This window comes from Hibiscus syriacus, unplaced genomic scaffold (genome assembly GCF_006381635.1).
Source record: "Hibiscus syriacus cultivar Baekdansim isolate YM2019G1 unplaced genomic scaffold, ASM638163v2 tig00112503_pilon, whole genome shotgun sequence".
NCBI lineage: Eukaryota > Viridiplantae > Streptophyta > Magnoliopsida > Malvales > Malvaceae > Hibiscus > Hibiscus syriacus.
The window spans coordinates 1,342,949-1,365,029 of record NW_024063349.1 but is presented as its reverse complement, the minus strand read 5'-3'; the positions used below and the strand labels follow the sequence as shown (position 1 = coordinate 1,365,029).

At 37.3% G+C, this 22,081-nt stretch overlaps 1 protein-coding gene across 1 annotated transcript; it reads right to left on the bottom strand.

Annotated features, from left to right (window-relative positions):
* Positions 1 to 12,621: 12,621 nt before the first annotated feature.
* On the bottom strand, positions 12,622 to 13,886 carry LOC120180888 (zinc finger protein ZAT5-like). The gene has a single exon (XM_039186172.1). It carries the CDS (start codon positions 13,535 to 13,537, stop codon positions 12,647 to 12,649), a length of 891 nt encoding a protein of 296 aa, XP_039042103.1. The 5' UTR covers positions 13,538 to 13,886; the 3' UTR covers positions 12,622 to 12,646.
* Positions 13,887 to 22,081: the final 8,195 nt, after the last annotated feature.

Below are 22,081 nucleotides of genomic sequence, written 5' to 3'. Positions count from 1 at the left end.
GATATCTCTCGTGAATACTACACCAAAATGTTTTCACCAGCCAAATCGGATAGAAATGCCTGCACTAGAGACAAGAAAATTTGTCCATAACTTTTATGAAACACAGAGAAGATTCCTAAAAGCATTGAGGACACTTTGCTAGGAGACTTATACACATAATGAAGAAAAGCTTTACAGAAATCAACTCAAAAATTTCTTTAAGTGTTGAACATTCTCCGGAGACAATAGACATGAGGCTAGAGTTAAACTCCACCCAAATACTATAACATACTAATGAAGCATTGAGACTCTTTCGCGGGGAATATGTGTAGGCCAGGAGACAACTATGTCCATCTTAAGTCTACTAAAACACCCCGACAAACATCAAAGTATCACATACAAATGAACGCAGGACAAGAGCCAAACTCCGACCGACTAAAAATTATACTTGAGCGTTAACCTCCACAAAATACATACATGTCTCAAGACAACTCCATCTAAACTACAAATTACCAAAATAAGGAAAGGGGGTAAAATAATGAGCTCAACCCCAATGACAAAAGTAGAAATCAAATTTTATTTATATTAGGACACCAAGCCCCATACTTTTAACAACAGAATTAAGGCGAAGAATGATCTGAATCAGTCTTTGTAGACAACAACCGTCGAATCTCCGCAGCAAACTTCTTTTTCTAGTGCCTCAAAACAGAAGCTTCATATTAAGCCTTTTTCCCCTGCCATCTAGCATCGTCAACTCTATGAACTTCTTTACTTGTCTGAGCCTCGTTCCTTTTAATGGAAAACTTTTATTTCGAATCACCTAGCCCAACTCTCAATTCTTTAATCACAGTAATAGTTTCATGTAAATTATTTTTCTTAACTGCAAGTACTTCTACTGGATTACTCTCTTCCCGAACAGCTCCCGCGAGGGTAGAATCAAGCTTCTCTTACGTCAACTGAAAGGATTCGATGGCTCTGGACATAAAAGCAACAACCTCATTGAACGCTTGGTCCCCTTCATCAGAGGAAACATGATCTTAAATTCTTTCTCGTATTTTCCCATCAAATCGGGAAGAATCGTTTTCTTTTTCTACCCAAACTACACAGAACAAGTAGTATGGTTTAGACTTAACAACTCCGTATTTGTCAAACCACATACCACCATGCAATCTGACCCTAAACCCTATAACCGCAACATGGTTCACTTCAGAAACATCGTCTGAAGACAGATTCAAAATTCCCCAGGAACTTGAAGTAATAGAAGAGGACACAAGAACGTCCTCCTAGACAGTCTCGTCCAATCGTACATTCCCACACTCAGCTAGCCACCTCTGAATCGTTCACAACTCCGAAGTGTCGGCGCCATACTTACCAATATCACTAAAATCATTGTTGGGTGAGTCCACCAACCTTCCATTGATATCATCCTCCGACACAGTCTAATCATCAGGCCCAAAATTGTTGGCATATCCCTGGGAAAATTGCATGTTCGGCCAGGGCCTAAAAGGACTGGCAGAAGACGAATAGTCTATCCACATCTTCTAATTCTGTCCCCCAATAAAATATGCGCCAGCTTATCTGTGTCCTCATAGAGCCACGCCTCTCTTCTATCCCTAACTCTTGATAGACACTCTATTCCAAACATTTCACTACCAACCCTAAACTCGTTGGGGCTTTTTCCTCGAAGACAATGTTTGAAAACACTCTGGACATAGATTGTCTCTAAGATATCCAACCACCCGCCTTTTTCAGCTGATCAAATTTCTTTCGATCCTCCTTTAAAGTTTGGATAGATACCCTCGCGCACTCACCAAGTATTCTCCATCGGAGAGAAAAATTGAACCCTTTGGGTAACTTTTGAGCCATTCTAATAAACTTCGAACAACCCAAGTTTAGCCCTTGTTTTCTGGTACAACCAATGATTAGCTCCCCAATCTTGAACATTTTCCCAGGCCTCCATGTAAAGCGTAAAAGCCTTGTGCAGTCCTGCTAAGCCACACTACTAAGGGAGAAAATATTGTACAACACATAAACCGTGGACACTCATTTCTCTTCCTGGCAAAAGATGAAATAACCTGTGTGGATCCAGTAAGATGCTCCAATTGACTCGATACTATTTTGTAATGACCCAACACCTCACTCACGAAACTATGCATCATAAGGTGAAACCCAACCTCTAAAATAAAAAGAAGGTAAAACCATCCCAGATTCTCATCGCTACCATCTTTGTGATTACTCATACGATACAAACTGAATGTAATGCTAAACTCAAACCCATAGTTCTCCCACAATATTCCTCGACTAAGTAGCAGATTCTTAGCCTCAAATTGGCGAGTTATACATTCCAAAATACCGTCATCCACTTAACATCAACGATTAGCCTCTATCCTTTCTTCTCTCTTATCCTCAACTCTCGTAGCACTCTTTTTCATCCCAAAAGCAGACTCAAATGCAAATCACATACAATCTTATAAAGAGAAAACAAAAACAATAGAGGATTTGCAATTACCACTCCAAATCCTCCTTATGTACAATAAGATGAAATGATATGTATACAACAATCGAAATGACGCGTCACTGCACCTTGTCAAACACAAGGCATCATGCATTTAAGCCTCTGAGTCGTGCGAGATGCAATAATTGGGATACTTTCTCAAAAACAACCTATTAAAACCTTGTAACGTTACACAGTCAAGTCTCGAAATCATTTTATGACATTTCCTCGATTAAGGGATAAAATGTTATACTCCCGCTAAAGGTCCTCTGCACACATCATTCTCGCGCCTCACAATCACCAGAGGATCCCAAATCGTCTCCAACTCTCTGGTACCAAGGGTACTCCAAAAGACAAACAAAACATTTATGAAAGATGAGACTCAAATATATAACATCTCTCGGGAAGTCAAGACTAGTTGACTTGACCCCTAATAGGAACACATGACCTGTTAGAGCCAAATCCACTGTCACCTGACTATATTCACTTAGCTTGCTAGCCTACAAGTAGCCATAATGACTCTACTGCTGACACACGTACTAAGGGCCACCATAAATCCTCTCAAGCATGACTGGCAGACATGATACGAACTAATGAAGCCAAGGCTATTTGACATAACTGACACCCTTTTTTTTAAATTTTCCCTTTCTGACACCGTTTGACCAATATTTCCAGAAGTAGCACCCTTTCTGCTGAGTTGGCAAAGGCGCGTCCTTCGGGGACGCGTTTTACCCGTGTTTTCGCTGAGTTGGATGCCACGTGTGGAAGGCGCATCCCCGGGGACGTGCCTTTGCCAACTCAGCAGACACGTATTTTGTTTAATAATAAATAGTTTATTTTTATTATTATTATAAATTAATAATATATTATGTAAAATGTTTCGATTATAATGTAAGAATTATCAAATGTATTTTGTTAATGTGTGTTATAGGAAAAATGTATGAAATTATAATATTACACATATGGTTATATTATTATTTTTGATTTTGATTATCGATCTATTAATTTTATCAGTTAATTATTTAAATGTTATCAATCTAGTCATCTCATATCAATATTTAACAAAAAAATATTGACGTATAAGTTAATAAATTAGTATAATTACATATTTAATATTCAAGACTTACATATTTTATAAAATTAGTCTTATTGAAAATTTAATTTAATAAATTTAATCCTCCAATCAGAACATGAAATGTGTCATCGTATACATAAATTTTTTAATAACTTTTAATTTGTTTAATTTAATATTTTTCTCTACTTAGAAGGTGGAATTATTATTATATTTAAAAAAAATTATAACTAATAATATTAATTATTATATTAAATAAATATATTAAATATATTTATGTATTTAAAAGTTAAAAAAATTATTTAGGTGTACATACATTGACAAATTATATAAATGCAATAACATTAAATTATTAGAAACAAAAACATTCATTTAAATACAATATTAATTACATAAGAGTTAACGGTTATATGATGATAACAGAGCTGGACATTTTTTCTATTGTGCCCGATGTTTCTACAATGCCCACATCGTTTTTGTTCTGTTAACTTCTCCCGAATATCCATATCACAATGTATTCTAGTAGATTTTGGACGACCTGAGTCCCTCAATAGCAATGGATCTGGTACAATTGTAAGCCAAGTTTGAATCTCATTTGGGTCTCTTTCGTTTCCTATGGGCGGAAACTCAAATTCATATACCTTGAATACTTGTGAAAGTTGGTATACGGGGATCAACATAATTTTTGTAGTCCAAATGCGAATGTGAGCAAGCAGCAATGACATGAGAGCATGGATATTTGAGTGCTTGAAAGAAACCACAATCGCACCACCTCTCTTGCAGATTAACTCTGAAAGAGTTAGCTTCAATCCCTTGCAGGGGACGTGGCATTTCGGTTACACGAAACAATTCACGGGTGCGAGAAAAAATTGTAACTAACATCCAATTTGATGCAGCCACTTTTTTCTGTAAATCAACTACTAGTCTTGGGTGGTAAATATGTCCGTTTTGCATCCAAGTAAGAGCTTGTCCACCGAGCTTTGCAAAGAGTTGACCCAAACGAAAATAAGTCGTTTTAACCAACGCCGTGACTGGTAAATGACGCGCCCCCTTTAAGGTTGAATTTATTGCTTCAGCCAAGTTTGTTGTCATATGACCATAGCGATACCCCCGTCATATGCATTTGTCCACATTTCTTTGCTGATGTCCATAATGTACTCGCATACCCCTTCTTATTTTTGCCAAACAGCTCTTGTAGCATCGACTCAAACCTTTGAGGTAAGAGTTCGTAACCTAAGCCATTAGGAATATGTAATAGTTAATATAAAGTATAAATAAGTAATAAGAAATTGATAGAAAAATTGGGAAAAAGTAACATACCCATCTGCACGACTAACTGACGTTCATCGTTCTTCTTGTATTTTCCGTAATAGTTTGCAGCAATATGACGGACACAATAACGACATGTGGAGGTCTATACATTGTACCCAAAGAGTCCATTGCTGCTTTTATCCCGGCTCCTCGGTCTGAAATAATGCATACTCGTTCCCTGGTGACAACATGTAAACGTAAATTTTTAAGGAAAAAAGCCCAAGACTCAGTGTTTTCTCCTTGAACGAGGGCAAACGCAACAGGAAGAATATTGCGGTTTCCATCTTGGACCACAGCCAATAATAAAACTTGCTTGTATTTCCCATACAAGAAAGTACCATCAATTTGGACAATTGGTTTACAGTACTTGACTGCATTAATACACTGAGGGTAAGTCCAAAAGACTCGGTAAAATTGGCAGCGATCGCGAACCATTCGATCATTCACGTAATGATGTTGAATTTCGAACTCAAAAATTGTCCCGGGATTAAGTCTTTGCACAACATGAAACCAACTGGGCAGCTCGTTGTAAGAGGAATCACATTCTCCATGAAGTTTGCAAATGGCATTCTGTTTTGCCAACCACGCTTTTTTATATGAGACAGTGTACCCATATTGTGATTGTATAGCAGAAATCAACACTGCAACAGCTATATGAGAGCTTTGCTTCACAATGGGCATGATTGCTTGACAAATAATGTTGGAGTCCAAGTTGGGATGATCCTGGTTTATACCTGTTGCACAACATGTATGAGGACTGTTGTATCTGGTTAGTTCCCATAAGTTGTTCTTCCTCTTCCTCTTTGATACACGGACCATCCATTGACATCCGTTGTCACGTTGGACGCAGTAGCAGACATATTTCTCCGTGTTAGATCGATCAACTCGGGACTGAACTGAGTTACGAATATTGTAATCTTTATTGCCATCATTGCTTCCTCCTTCGATGCGAACTCCATTCCAATATGTAAATTACCGTCATTGACTGATGATTGAAGTCCATAGTTGCCAACATCAGGAAGATCTGGAAATTCAGGCTCATACATTGCATCATAATCAGCCTCATACATATGTGCAGGAAGTTCGGCTGGTGTTGTATTTATCGGAACGTCATCCTCGTCATCATCAGAATGTACGTTAAACTGTGGTGAGTCAGGTTCAACGAATAATCCCGTTTCAGCATCATCTGCACCTGGCTCCCGAAGAGGTTCTTCTGGTGGAGATGAGGGTTACTCCGATAATCCAATGTTGAGGTCAAATAAGTTCCCGCTTGCGTGTCCTCCCCTTGAACTTGACGCCATTGTATCATGTGGGATGTGAATAGACTGTCGTCTCGTTGGCATTTCCATATGTAAGTCGAAAACATTGGCAGATGAATGTCTGCCCCTTGAAGTAGAAGAGATGTTGCCATATGGATTATTGGTGAAGCCACGTGGGTTGAGATCATAAGCAGTTGCAGATGAATGCCTTCCTATTGAACTTGATGGCATGGTATATGGCGTTGGATCCGCCATTAATGATGTGAAATCATTACAGATCAGTTGTGTCGGGCTATCAACTTGATCAGTTTGATATGCAATGCCAAAGTGAGAGGAATATGAGAGACCACGAGTTGCACGAACCTCAATAAAAGTGGCATACATTTCAATAAGAGATTGTGAACTCCCCATATGAGTATCAACCATCATAGAAACATCATCATCGTTTGAAAGCTGAAATGATGTATACGTGAGCGGAAAAAGTTCAGTAGGAAATCTGTACTAAAGTGAAGATAGTCTTCTCTGGCCTGCTACACGAAATTTAGTACGAAATTTTTGTGATTAACTCCTCAATTGTGATGTTTCTCTTCAAGGTTAAGGGGATATAATGATCTGACTCAAAAACAACCCCCTCTTCAGCTTCCTTAATTTCTCCATCATACAAAACAACACAGAAAGACGACTCATTTTCAGAGAATTTGAGAATTTATAGTTTGGGAATTTGAGAATTTGAAAGATTGTGAACTGAAGTTTGTTTTGAAAGTTTATAATACGTTGCATATAATAATGTCTATAATCGGAGTATTATTCACATGAAGGCGCGTTCCCGGGGGCGCGCCTTCCATTATTTCGTCAGAGAATATGTTATCATTGCCCTATTATGTCACTCATGTCCCTCAGGGACACTAGATATATCAGTACCTATTATTTCACTATTCACATGAAAGCGCGTTCCCGGGGGCGCGCCTTCCATTATTTCATCAGAGAATATGTTATCATTGCCCTATTATGTCACTTATGTCCCTCGGGGACACTAGATATATCAGTACCTATTATTTCACTATTCACATGAAGGCGCGTTCCCGGGGGCGCGCCTTCCATTATTTCATCAGAGAATATGTTATCATTGCCCTATTATGTCACTCATGTCCCTTGGGGACACTAGATATATCAGTACCTATTATTTCTCAAGGGACATGAAGGCGCGTTCCCGGGGGCGCGCCTTCCATTATTTTGTCATAGAATATGTTATCATTGCCCTATTATGTCACTCATGTCCCTCGGGGATACTAGATATATCAGTAAATCAGGTAAATTATAACCAAAATTTAACTTCTTTTGAAAGTTCAGCAAGTTAAGAATAACTTAAATTAAAACGTTATGTGAAGTTTGAATAAATTAGATAAAATGTTATGGATAAATTGAATAAATGTGAAGTGATAAGTTGATTGTGACATTGAAATTGTATGGAATGAGCATTGAAATGTGACATTGAATAAATTGCCAATTCACCCCCTCTTGGCCGATTCCGTCGATCGATGAACTCAACATAAGTTGATTTTAATGTATACGTTTTAATATATATGTTAATGATAAAATCATATGTATGGATAAATTTAATTTCAATTTAAGTATTGTGAACTATAATTGGAATATAACTTTTAATTTCGAATACAATTGGAATATTAAGTTGAAATTTAATGTTAAATTTCGAATACTATAATTTATATTTTAAATTTAAATTTGAATAATATTATTTTTATTTTTATTTTAAATTTTGAATAATATAATTTGTATTTTAAAAACATTTATCAAACATTTAATGTTAAATGTGAATAAAAAATAACATTAAAAAATATGTATGTAACAACCATGAAACATTTAAATAACATAACCAAATTACATAAAATTCTGAAATATAATTATTTAAATAACATTAAATATAACTGGATCACCGATGTCGTCTTCTCGAATGAGTTCCACATGGCGGTGGTTGTCTATTTCGTGGAGGATTTCTTCGTGGAACTTGTTCTTCAGTCTCCTCATCTTCACTATCATTATCAGCAACATTTTCTTCATTTGGTGTAGATGACGCTGAAGGGGCTGAAGGGCCTGTATAAAATAACGACCCTGGAGGAGTGCTAGTAACAATCCCACCGCTCCCCGGGAACTGTGAAAACTGTGGAAACATTGGCATCGATGTATGTGATCCAGATGGAGATTGAGGTGTCTGCGGAGAAGCACCACCAGCCAAATAAGATGCATATGAACCATATGCTGGATCATTAAACATAGTCGTATATGCACCTCCATATGGTATAAAACCCTGCGGGCTAGGCATGTAACCTGGCGGGCTAGGAATGTAACCCTGCGGGCTCGGAATGTAACCCTGCGGGCTCGAAATGTAACCCTGCGGAGATGGCATATAAACTGATGGGCTTGGCATATGAAGTGGAGGGCTAGGCATGTACCCCTGCGGCATCGACGAATAAGGATGTTGTGGTGGGACTGATGCAGAACCGGTAGCGCCTTCTCTCCGTCCACGCGTTGGGGGACGATGATATTGAGACGGTTGACGTCTTTCTCGGCGCCTAGGAATGTTAACCCCTCGTGCTTCCGCCGAAAGTAGAAACGGCTTCCCATTTTCATTAAACCAGTCCATATAGTTATCCGTAACCATATGACCAGTTTCAGCGTAATATTGTCGAGGGGCCACCAGTGTATATCGGTTCTCCCAAAGCGCAATCCAATCTCTGTGTCTCACCACCCAGTTAACATCTTTCTTCCCTCGTCTATCTATGTTATGCACGTCGTCTAAATTCCTAGGAGCTCCAGGAATATATTGCGTACAACCATACTGACGGAGCACGCGATCAACTGGATGCCACTCAATAATAGCATAACATATAAGAGGTATAACCGATATCCATACCTCTAATGACCCACTAAGGTGGGGTGGGATACAAGCTTTCACTTCATCTCTCGCATAAGGTATCCACTAAAACTGAAATATAAATATACAATTCAAATAAATAAAATATTCTAATTATATCTAACATTTTAAATTAAAATATTAATAATTAAACAAATTTAAAAACATACCTCAGACCCAGCTTTCGTATCAATAAGTAAACGAATTTCCTCTAACCAGTAGGTATACTTTTATGGTCCTTTCTTTTCATCGACCACCTATGAAATATAATATAAACTAAATATCACCCTATTTAATTGAAAATATTTAAATCAAAATTTAGTTCGAAAATTACCTCAACAATAAGGGGAATACGTATGGTTCATTCACGATCGAGCATAAGAAAGGCATGCGGAACCATGCCCATGATTGTAGAAGCAGAAGACATCCACCGATAGCAGTTTTCTTATAATTCGTCGCCCGACACATTTCTCTAAAGAGAAATGCCAAAACTGCAGCACCCCAACTATTCTTCCAGCTTCATCAAAATCGATCAGATGCCGCAACCACATACAATGCACCTGGTTGCGAGATTTGTCGGGCATCAATATTCCTCCAATTATTCGTAGAATATATGCCCGAGCACATGCCTTTGCTTGATCCTCTGAAGCATTTTCATTTAAAACCTCAAAATTAGCTTTCAACCAAGATAAAGCTATTCTACCTCCATTAAACTCTGGCGGAGCAGCTCCAAGATAATCAATGCACATTGATTGCCAATCACCATCCGCCATACCACACATCATATTTCCGTCGACGGGAAGCCCCATATGCATAGAGACATCCTCCAATGTAATTGTCGCCTCTCCACATGAAAGGTGAAAAGTGTGTGTCTCGAGCCTCCACCTCTCAATCAGTGCAGAAATTAGGACAGGTTCGAGTTTGCAACCGCCTATAATTGTTGCAATATACCAGAACCCGGCAGAAGCCAAATATGGAAAAATACGTTCCGGTGTCGGTATACGTGAATTTTTAATAAAAGTCTCTAAAATACGATCAGCATCCTAAATAATATACATTATAAAAATAAAAATTAATATAAATTCATAATAACTTTAAAATAAAAATAAATTTAAATATTAACATTAATTATAAAAAATATTACCATATCGCTAAAATGTCTGGAGATATGATCAATATCCAATCGCAACAGCATTTCGTTTTCCATCATAATGTAGACAAAACAATATAATTAGAAAAAAAATTAATAATTCTAAATAAATAATAATTATATAAATTATTTTAATAAAAATATAATATTACATAATATATTAATATAAAAAATAATAACTATTTAAAAAAATACTAACATAAAAATAAATTTCTTACCACTAATAACAAATTTAAAACTCAAATAGTTGGAGAATTTGAGTTATATAAGAGAGGAGAAGATGATTTTGGTGTGAAGAATGAGGGAGGGTTGAGGGGGTTTATATAGGGGAGGAGGAGGGGTAGTTAGGAAAAACGGATGGGGGCATTTATGACATTTAATGGAAGGCGCGTCCCCGGGGATGCGCTTTCCACACGTGTCTGCTGAGTTGGCAAAGCGCATCCCCGGGGACGCGCCTTCCACACGTGGCATCCAACTCAGCGAAAACACAGGTAAAGCGCGTCCCCGGGGACGCGCCTTTGCCAACTCAACAGAAAGGGTGCTACTTCTGGAAATATTGGTCAAACGGTGTCAGAAAGGGAAAATTTAAAAAAAAGGGTGTCAGTTATGTCAAATAGCCTGAAGCCAACTCAACTTCACTTACTTCTCTCCCTCCTCATAGAGACAGAGTACATCAACACCAACTAATGGTCAATTTCTCACCGATTATGACACTCCATCCAAATGAGAAGAGGTGAACTGCCTATAACATGGTAACCTATTTAGTCTCATCAAAAAATTGAAATTTAAAAAGGAAATACTAATTATGCATGAACACCTTTTTTTTAATTGCAAACCACAGAAAACATCAAAGAATATTATCACGATGGAGTGTATATATCAGCATCATACATTAAAATTAGCCTTCTTTCACTGGTGCCTGAAAGGGAAAAGTAGGAACAAGGCATAACTGGGATTTTTCTCTACCCCACACTGGTCATATTTCCTTGAAACCATGTGTGGGCATGTTTGAGCAGCAAACCATAGAAAAAGATTCGTAAAATTTTACTAACTATAGTGACATTGCCACTACTAGTGGCTCCAGGGGCCAACTTGGTGGGACAGGGAAAGTGCGGGCGAGAAGATTCACTGATTCAGGCATTTTCTGCTTTATTCACGCAGGCATAATATACCTGGATGACTGATCTTTGCATGCTTGTCACGTCTGGAAAAAAAACTCATCTCCACTTCAAGGTCTACACTTTGTATTTGCTCCTCTTATCAGTTGAGTGGTCCCTGGCCTGGCCAGGCCTTTTGCTTTCAACAACCAGCAAATACTTTGAACCAATCTAATTTGTAAAGTAGTGAATACTGAAGAGTTTAGAGGATTTGGATTGGATTTTTGTTTTCTTTGATGTCAGTGAGACCACCATACATATGATGTTCTCTCTCTCTCATGGATTTGAAAGTCGTGAAGCAAAGTGGTTCACATGGCGTGGCCTCTCAGTGCCCACCAAATATGTTCATTAGTTCCATTTTAGTAGAGGGTTGCTATTTGCATGGCAAGTGGATCAAGACAAAAAAGGAAAAACTAGGTATATTTGTATGAGTTTCTTGTCCCTTTTTTGTTCTTATTCATGGAGTTCTTATATACATATTTATGGCAGCACACGTTCACATGTTCACTTGAAGATCAGTATATGAATATGGATTGATAAGACTGAGAGATAAAGGATCTTTTTTGCAGTGAAAAACCTGTTATCCAATCTCAAACTATTGTAATTAATGCCATCATGGTTGGTTTCTCAACCTTCTAATTTTTAAAGTAGTGGGACGAATTGCCTATTGCAAATAAAAAAATCTAAAATATACTATAATTTAAAATTTTCAAGGGAAGCGACTGCCCTAACCGCCCCTTGATCCATCCATGTTGACAACACAACATGATCAGGTTTCTTAATTAAAAGTTTAGCTATGAGATTAGGCTTTGTCTTATTAATAAGCTAAATCAAGTGGCCAACTTTTCCCCTTCCTTCACATGGGTCACTATATTAACAACTATGATTCTAAAGCCAAGTGTGGGAGTATATGTAGTGTAGATTACTTAATCTAGGTGGGTTGGTTACCATCTGTTTAAATATTTTTGTCATGTTAATGATAAAGACAAGTATGGAGCTTTAACTTTCTTGCAAACCAAACAAGAGAACCTAATCCACCACTTTCGATTTGTGGAATTGGTGGTGGAGAACTCATGGCCAAAAGAGGAAGAAATGAAAATTATCTTTCTATGGATCAAATGCTACCATGGAAAAGAAAATAAAAAGTTAACATACTTCACCAAATTAAGAATTTTTCAATTTTGACCGACATGAAACCAGTTAAATTAATGAACAATTATGAATGATATTTTATGAGAAAAATAATCCAAGTTAATGATACAACATTGACTAAACACTTGGAGTTTGCACTTCTAGTAATGGCAATCAACCATAGAAGAAACCGGAAAGAGCAGTAGCTTTTCCTGCTTGGAAACTAATGGAAGTTTGGTTTCCCTTTGATGATCATCTTCTGGTGCTGGAAGGTTAAGATCTAATTGCAGAACAGTTCTTGGTTTCTTGGACTTATCTTCTGATTCAGATCTCACAATCCTTGTTCCAACACTCGTCGTCGTCGTTGTTGTCGGAGTCGGAATTGGAACATTATTTAATGACCTATGCCTCCTCATATGGCCCCCAAGAGCTTGTCCGGATGAGAACTCGGCTCCACAGATCGAACACTCGTGAACTTTGGGTTTGATGCTATCGCCTAAAACAGGCTTATTCGTTATCTGAAGTGAAAGTGTTGTATTCATGTTATTGAATGGCTGATGAACATCCTCTTTCACAAACATCAACCCTTTATTGTCCTCTTCATCGTTAACAACTTTGGGTTTCTTGTGGCTTGCCCTATGTCCACCAAGCGCCTGGAACGAAGGGAAACACCGGTTACACGTCTTGCACTGGTGAACATACACCCCGGTCATTGTCTTGCTCGTCGTCGCCAAAGAAACCAGTTGGGGTGTTGATTTTCTTGTTTGACCTCGAGCCAAAAGTATCAAACAATTAGCCATGTCTTCGTCTTCCTCAGTGCTTTCTGCAAACGCAACAGATGTTACCGGAGATGCAAACCCTCTCGAATCATCACTGTTCCTCCCACTCTCCCCTCCACTAGAAGTCGTCACCGTTGTCGTCGGGCTCGAAGCCATCGCCAAACTCAGAGGAGACAGCTGCCTCGAGCGCTTACTATGTTTCCCTTTGTTAATCTGCAACTGATCGTTACAAACAACAGTTTCCTCTTGACTCTCCATCATCATCATAATCATCTCCAATTCAACTCCAATACGGGGTGATGAAAACAAGAGGAAATATCAGATAAGAGAAGGAAAGCACTCCTGTAAACAAATATATTATGTTCCCCAACCCAGAAAGCTACAAATCATATATAAACAAATATTATATATAGAGAGAAGAAAGGAGGAAAGAGAAGATGCAATGAGAAGGCGAGGAAAGGAGTGAGATTCGGTTGGCTTTGAAGCAAACCCATTACTTTTTCCCAACGATTCCTACTTGAAGAATTGGTTTGCAAGACTGGAACCACATAATTTGCGCTTCTCCACCTTTATTTTGCCTTTTCCTTGCTTGGACCAAACTTATATTTCTCTGAACTCTTTTTATCTCTTCATAGTTTTAGTAATCTGTTTTTTTAACACTGCATACACACTTTATTTAGAGGTTGCTAAGATCTGCCCAAAGTTTACATTTTTGAATGGTTGTTGTCACTTGTTGGGAATTAATAAACCTCTCCTTTAACTAAATTTTACTAATAATACTCATCAATTTGTTAGTTAATTATTTAATAATATTATCTTCGTAAGCAAATCGAATACAATCATGCTAATAGGAGATAGAAGCGTGATTTTATGTTAGATTGTGAACTTATAAAATTTTAGGGGATGAATTAAAATTTCAGGGAGCGGATCTAATGGGTATGATCACCTCTTCAGATATGCTAGAGTTTCAAGAAACAACTCAAGACCTTGCGTTCCCAGCGATTCGATCATTCCTTCTCCGTTTTTCATCATCTATCTCTTCTTCATCAGTGTTCAAAGGTTGCCTCGGGTTTCTGATGGATTGGAAAAAACTATTTTCGTGCTTTGTTGGGAATCAGCTTCAGTATTTTCCTCCTAATTTGCACGATGGAACGCCGACCGTTCACCCACCTCCTGAAGTTTTCGAAGATGGAATTTCTAAATGGAGACTCTCACTAGTTGGACACTTCCTCGGAGCAACACCTAAATGTTCTGCGTTGCAACAGATTATTGAAAATCTGTGGAAAAAAACCCTTACAGGGTGCTTCGGTGCAGATCAATTATGCAGGTAATAACCTTTACCTTTTCTCTTTTAATTCAGAGAAAGCTAGGGATTGGGTTATGGAGAATTGACCTTGGCATATTTTCAACAAACCCTTGATTCTTAGGAAATGGGAGCCAAACATGTCTAAGTTAGATTTTGATCTTTCTAGAATTCCTTTATGGGTACATTTATATAATGTCCCTCTTGAATTGTTCTCAAATGAAGGTCTGAGCTACATAGCTAGCACTGTTGGATTTCCTCTTTTTATGGATTCTGTCACAGCATCCAAAACTAGGCTTGAATTCGCTAAAGTCTGTATAGAGATTGGGGTAAATGATTATATTCCTAGGTATATTGATGTTATACTAAACAATGGCCAAACATCTTTAATTATTGTTGAAGTGACGTGGATTCTTTCTTGTTGTAAGAAATGTAACGTGTTTGGTCACAGTACAAAAGGATGCAATCAATTCCCTAGCTCTTCTCAAGCTCTATCACTTGTCTTGAGGAAAAAAGAATATGCCATTTCTTCCTATCTTTCTCCAAAGTTAATAGTGCTGATGATAATCAAATTTTAAATTCTTCTAATCATGATATATCTTTCGTTATTCCCTGTAAGGATAATGAAGAAGGTATTAAATTAGGCTCTGACTCGCACATTCAAGTTATTAATTTGGTCGATTCTGGTATTCATAATCTTCCCAATGATTCTTCTCTCACTGTTAAAGATCCAGAAACTCCTCTTGAACTTAGAGAAAAAGGTATAATTAAGTATCCTGAGTTTGACAAGAAAATTGATTCCTCTTCTAATCCTACAACGCAAGCTAAGAGGGGCAGGATAGACCATCTAAAGTAAAAAAGCCTTTACAGGATCTTCCAATAGATTTGAATTACTTAGCTCGATTGATAACCAAGTTAAAAAATCTAGAGCTGCTGCTTCTGGGTTGCTGAGGTGATTAAAGATCTCAAATTAAAGAAAAAGGCTCACATAGAAAAACACAAAGTATCTACAATATATAGTAAGGGAGGAGACATGGGCTCCTCGTCACATGGGAAATGATTCTAGCTTTTGGAATGTAAGAGGGTTAAACAACTCTCTTAAACAAGGTAATGTCCTTAAAAGGGCTGACAAAAATAATGTTGCAATACTCTGTTTGATGGAAATTCGATTGAAAGTGGATAAATCTACTAATATTCTTGCTACTTCCTTTGAAAATTGGAATTGTATTACCAACTACGATTTTGCTGAGAATTGAAGAATTTGGTTACTGTGGAGAAAAGATTTCGATCTCTCTTTATGCTATGTTTCGGCTCAAACCATCACTGTTAAAGGAATGTTTAAGGAACATCCTTTCATTATTACTGCAATCTATGGTGGTAATAATGGAATTTTTAGAAGACAGCTATGGCATGATCTTAGGCATATTGAATCCAATTTTAGTAACCTCACATAGATCTTGGGAGGTGATTTCAATGTGATTCTGCACAATTACGAGAGCTCAGACTGTGATCTAATGGGTATTGATCAACTCTTCAGATATGCTAGAGTTTCAAGAAAAAACTCAAGACCTCCAATTACAAGATCATCCTTATTTTGGTCCTACCTTTTCATGGAGTAACAAGCAAAGTGAAAACTACTTGGCTCAGAAATTAGATAGAGTTTTAATCAACCCTTCATGGTTTGAATCTTTCCCCCATTCTGATAGGGAAGCGGTGGCGGATTGATGAACGTTGCTCTTGTTGAAGAATCAAACCTAGAAAGATCTAGACTCGATGAAGAACAAAGGTGATGAATATGGGGAGATGGCGGCAGTTGCTAGGATTGTTTAGGGTTTCTTTTATGTGATGGAATCAAGACAACACGATTAGAATAAAATAAACAAAAGATAAATAAATGAAAGATGAAATAAGATAATAAAGAAATCAAAAGATCTCCCTTATGAAGGTGAACGGTAAAGATGATTGATGGTGTGGATGGATTTGTGGAAAAATAGATGGATAAGTGTTCTATCGAGCCCTCCTAGTCGCAATGAAAAGGAAAACACGATAAATGGCTCTAACCAACCCTCCTAGTCGCGATGAAAAGGCAAATTGGAGTGTGAAGATTAATCTCCCTCACAAGAACTTGAAAGAACTCCAGGAGAAGAAGCTTCGAAGGCACAAGGCAATCAGCACTTGCAAAAACGAACTCTCGTTGTATTATTAATCAAAGAAATCTTCAATTACAAAGTTTAATGAAGTCTCCTTTATATAGGGGCTGAATTCTAAAGGTCCTAAATAACTAATGAATAAAATAATAATAAACTAAACATATCTTAACTCTAATTCCTAATAAAATAATAATAACTAAAGATAATACTTTTAACCCGACCTTAATTCATAATAAAATAATAAATCTAATCCTAAAAGATAATGCATCATCCTATATTAAGTTATATTACAAATAATCAATAAAAATATTGAAAATTCGTAATATTTACAAAATCCGTATTAATCCCGTATAGGATTTTCTGCATGCACCGTCTTCAATAAAATAGCCATATATTGAGTTACCAATATTGGATTGATGCGATTCAAGAACCGTTGGAAAGATAAGAGACAGAAGGTCGTATCTCCAGAAGACATCTTGACTAAATAAGATCAGGATCCCATTCAAAAGTCGTCGTAAGTCTGTTTCTATTCTGATCTTCTTTTCCAATGCTTGGACGAGTGGATCATTTGGAAGAGTTATTACTTCTTCCTTTGATGTGAGCCTTGTGATGCATGTATCATCCTCCCTTTCTTCAAAAAGATTCGACCTCGAATCTAAAACATTAAAGGGAGCAACATTAGAACAGTTTAATGATTCATTCACATTATACTTACCGAATAGATATGCTTTGAATCTTCGAGACTTTGTTCTTCTAATAGGTTCGAGTAGAAACATTAGTCCAAAGAAGCATGTATTATGGACTCTGGTGCATGTATCACATTCTTATGTAGAATTCATGGCTCCGGGTCCTTCTGATCACTGCATGGCTTTGGTGAACTTAAGTAAGGAGGTCCATGCTAATAGACCCAAACCTTTCAAAGTTTTTAATTGTTGGACACTCCACCCAAAATTTCTTGAAACTGTGAGTTACTCTGGAATTTGGAGACTGAAGGCAACCCAATGAAGATCTTATTCACAAAGCTTAAACGTCTCAAAACTAGTCTTAAAAATCTCAACAAGGACTGTTTTAGTAACATTTCTGCTTGAGTCATTCAAAATAGAGTTGAACTTGAATTGCAACAACTTCTTACCTTAAAAGGTGATGGTCCCTTGGAGAAAGAACTTGAACTGCAGAGAGAATTCAACTAGTTAGAAGTAGTTGAATCGATGTTTTTAAAACAAAAAGCTAAAGTACATTGGATTAAAGAAGGTGATAGATGTACAAATTTTTTTCATTCAATCATTGCTACTAAGAACAAAAGACAGACTATAAGAGTCCTGGTCAACAATAAGGGGGATAGACTTGATTTTTTTGAAGATATGTCAGTGGAAATTATCGATTACTTCAAATATTTATTAGGCTCTCAAGATCCTAATACCAAAGTATGCCTTTCTTCTCTCCTTAAAGATTTGGCCACCCAATTTCCTCCTTGGAAGACAAAGAAATGCTTGCTAAAGAAGTTACCAATGAGGAGATAAAGAAGCCATCTTCAATCAAGGCAATGACAAGGCTCCAGGCCCCGATGGGTAATCCTCCTTATTCTTCAAAAAAACTTGGTTGGTGGTTGGTAATGATGTTCTTAAGGCTGTCAAATACTTCTTCCATGAATATTTTATTTACCCAGCTTTTAACTCGACCACTATTGCGTTAATTCCTAAAATTCCAAACCCAAGCAAAGTTTCTGATTTCCATCCTATATCATGATGTTCAGTGATTTACAAAGCAATTACTAAGATCCTTGTAAATAGGATAACTCCTTTGCTTCCAGGGATTATAGCTCCAAATCAATCTGCATTTGTCAAGGGAACAAGTTTAGTTGACAATACCCTTCTTGCTCAAGAGATTGTCAAAGGGTATGGGAGGAAATCTATTTTACCAAGGTGTGCTTTGAAAATTGATCTTCAAAAAGCTTTTGACTCCATAAATTGGATTTCATTTCGGCAGTTCTTAAAGCTCTGGAAATTCCAACTAAAGTCATTGACTGGATTACTGCTTGCTATTTGAATGCTCGATACTCAATTGCCTTCAATGGAAGCTTGATTGGTTATTTCAAGGGTGCTAAGGGGATAAGACAAGGAGATCCACTTCCCCTATTTTATTTGTTCTGATTATGAATGTTCTGTCCAAACTTCTCAACACTGCTGCTTATAAAGGGATATTTTTTTCATCCTAAATTCAAGAATCTTGGACTCACTCACTTGTCTTTTGCTGACAACTTACTAATCTTCTACAAAGGTAACCTTCAGTCTGTTTGGGTGTCATTACAGTCTTGGACTGCTTCTACGAGTTTTCTGGACTGAAACTTAATGTAGGAAAATGTGAACTCTTCACGGTTGGTGTCCGCTGTTTGTAAGTACTATAAATGGTGCGGATATGTGTGCAAGTATACACAATCGAACAAGTAATAAAGTGATGAGTGAGTATCGTTCTCCACAGGGATTGGGGGAAATCAAATAAGTTTGTCACGACACTTTACTCTGTCACCTAAGTAAAGTTAGAGATCGTATACATACAAATGATAATGCTGTGGCAAAATGAATGGATGGTATGGAAATGGAACGATGACAATGTGGTAGCAAATGGATATGTTGTGGCAAAGGAATTGTGTGTACTGTAATGAAATAAACTATAAATACTATTTGATTATAAGGACTTTAGACTCCTCACACGACAAGCTACTATGGGAATGAATGATAGAAGTTACCTAGGAAAATCTAAGTCCACTTATCAGAATGGTTTAGTTCTATGCTTTATCTGCCCGATAGAGTTTACTAAGGGTGCCTATGCTATCTCTAGTCAAGGGACTTGACAAATTGAAGATGCCTTGGAAAAATCGATTGGCGTTAGCTACTGCAGGATCCTATTGGTCCAGATAACATGATATGTCTTGGCAATACCTTTTTGTAGCAGAATTAACATCTAACATATCGCTCATGCATAACTCCTTTTAGTCGAATGAAATCCTAGCCTTATATCTAATGTGGATTAGGCCTAGTTACTATCTAGAACCCCTTGATTATGTGGTTCCTCCCTAGTTTCTCTCGAATACTAAGGATATGCTACTTAGGCATTCTCTAGAACACTAAGTAATCACCTAAGGAATGGCTACTCTCATAGCTCCTACAACCTTAAGACATTAAAATTCATAAGCAAAATAGATTATAACATAGAAAAACAATCATTCATTAAAGCAAAACTTAAATATCCAAAATAAACTCCCACCAAATAGGATTAGTTCATGGTGGGGTTCGAAATAAGCAAGCACAAAGCAAGTTAATCTGTTCCTTACAACCCAAATAATAAATAACGAAAGCAAAGAGAAAAGGGAAGGAGGAAAAGACTTCGACGTGCACTGCCGGAGCTTCCCTCGGCCACCACAAACAGTCCCAGTGATCTAGCTCCTCTCGGACGGCTAGTTCAGCACTCCGTATAGCTTGTCAACAGAGGAATGCCGCGGCAAAAATGATTGATGGAAAAAAGAGAGATATTTTTCTCTGAATTTTAGCTCTTGGCGGCTGTCTAAAATTCTCCAAAGTCCCTGCAAAAAGTTAGGCTTTATCTTCTATTTATATGAGAGAATTAACCTAGGATTTTGTGTTAAAATTACACTAGCACTCTAAAGTTCATTCCTTTTATGTGAGAGTCGGTGCAAAGATGGTAACTGGCCCCTCCATTATGGATGATTGCAGAAAGTACTTTTTATGCCATGACAGTTGGCTCTTACTAAAAATATTCCTCTTTCGTTCTAATCGCTCTCGAAATGCCAACTGGTTCGATATTTGTATTCTGCTCAACAGTCTCCTTATGTCATGGCATTTCCCTTTTGCTTTTCCTTGCTTCCAAATCCTGCACATCACCAGATAAACACCTTCCCCATAAAGCAATACTGATTACAAAAAAAAATGTCGTGACAAACAGAATTTTACCACATGCAACTATATGCTCTTAAATGCATCTATATGATCCTATATGAGCTCTAAGACAGTCAATAACTTAAGTGAAAAGGTCCCAAATATGACCTTTTTACGGAGTTATCACACCCCTAAACTTAAGCTATTGTTTGTCCTCAAGCAATGGATAGTATTAAGCAAATTCAGAAGCATAATAGTTATATGGGATAGAATTTTAGCCCTTAGAACATTTGTCTTCAAGATGCTAGACTGGTTTTAGAAATCAAGTATTGTCCCTACGGCAAGATTCTTTGTGTGGGTGTATGCGTGTTTGTATCAAGTCCATGCTTAACAAACCTAAAAATTTTCTACACAAGTTTTCTTGTTTTGCCACGACATTTACAATTTTTACTCCCACATTGTTTTCTTTTCCTTTTTGCTTTTTTTAACACTGCTACGAGGGGAGTCAGCCCATCACACCTACCATCCCACACTCTAGGTGAAAGGGAGCATACCTTTCACCCCCGAGCTAGTCAAGTAGAGTCATCCATGACTACTTTCATTCACTCATATACCATAGCTACCATTTATTTATTTGGAGTTTCTAGGAAATTCCATGTATAGCGGAGTGTCCCTCTACAGATATGTCGAAGCATTTATTCACAACTTCAATTTTTTTTACAAAGTGGGGTTTTCATCGTTTATGACAAGACATAAAGAATTCTCTTATAAAAAATTTCTAAGTTCCTTAAGCATGAAAAAGCATACAATCATGTATTCAAGGGTTTCAAAGAAGCAAGCCATAGAGTTGGTTCTATTATCCTCAACAGTCATGTACATTTAATCCTAGCCATCAAGAGTTCATCATCATCGGGCATCCTTAATTTATTCCAGAAAACCAATTCAACAACTTACTAATGTCATGGCATGTTCATTCTACTAATACTGTCATGCAATGATTTAAGAACCCTACCTCCCCCAAACTTGAGAGAAGCATTATCCTCAATGCTAAATAAAAACTAAGAAAAAATCTAAACTACATGCTATGAAATTCAATGCAATGCAAGGTACCTTGACTTCATGCTTGTGGTGGTGCGGCGATCGTGCGAGGTGTGCACTTTTGTAATTGTGTGGGGCTGGAATGTTCAGAATATGATGCTGGTACAGTTGAAATATGGATGGACCCTAACCTTGCAAAGAAAAATAAAATAGTAAAATAAAAGGAAACTGAATAAACAGTAAAAAAATAAACATTTATTTATGAACAAGAGTAAATCAAAAATGTCACGGCATCTTAAGATGTTGGGCCAGTATCAACTTCATGCAAGAAAAGTGCAGTCTGTCATGCAATGGTAGGACTCTTTGGTATGCCTTCAGGCGCTGGCCATTGACTTTAAAGACGGACCCATTGTCTATGTTCTTGATATCCATA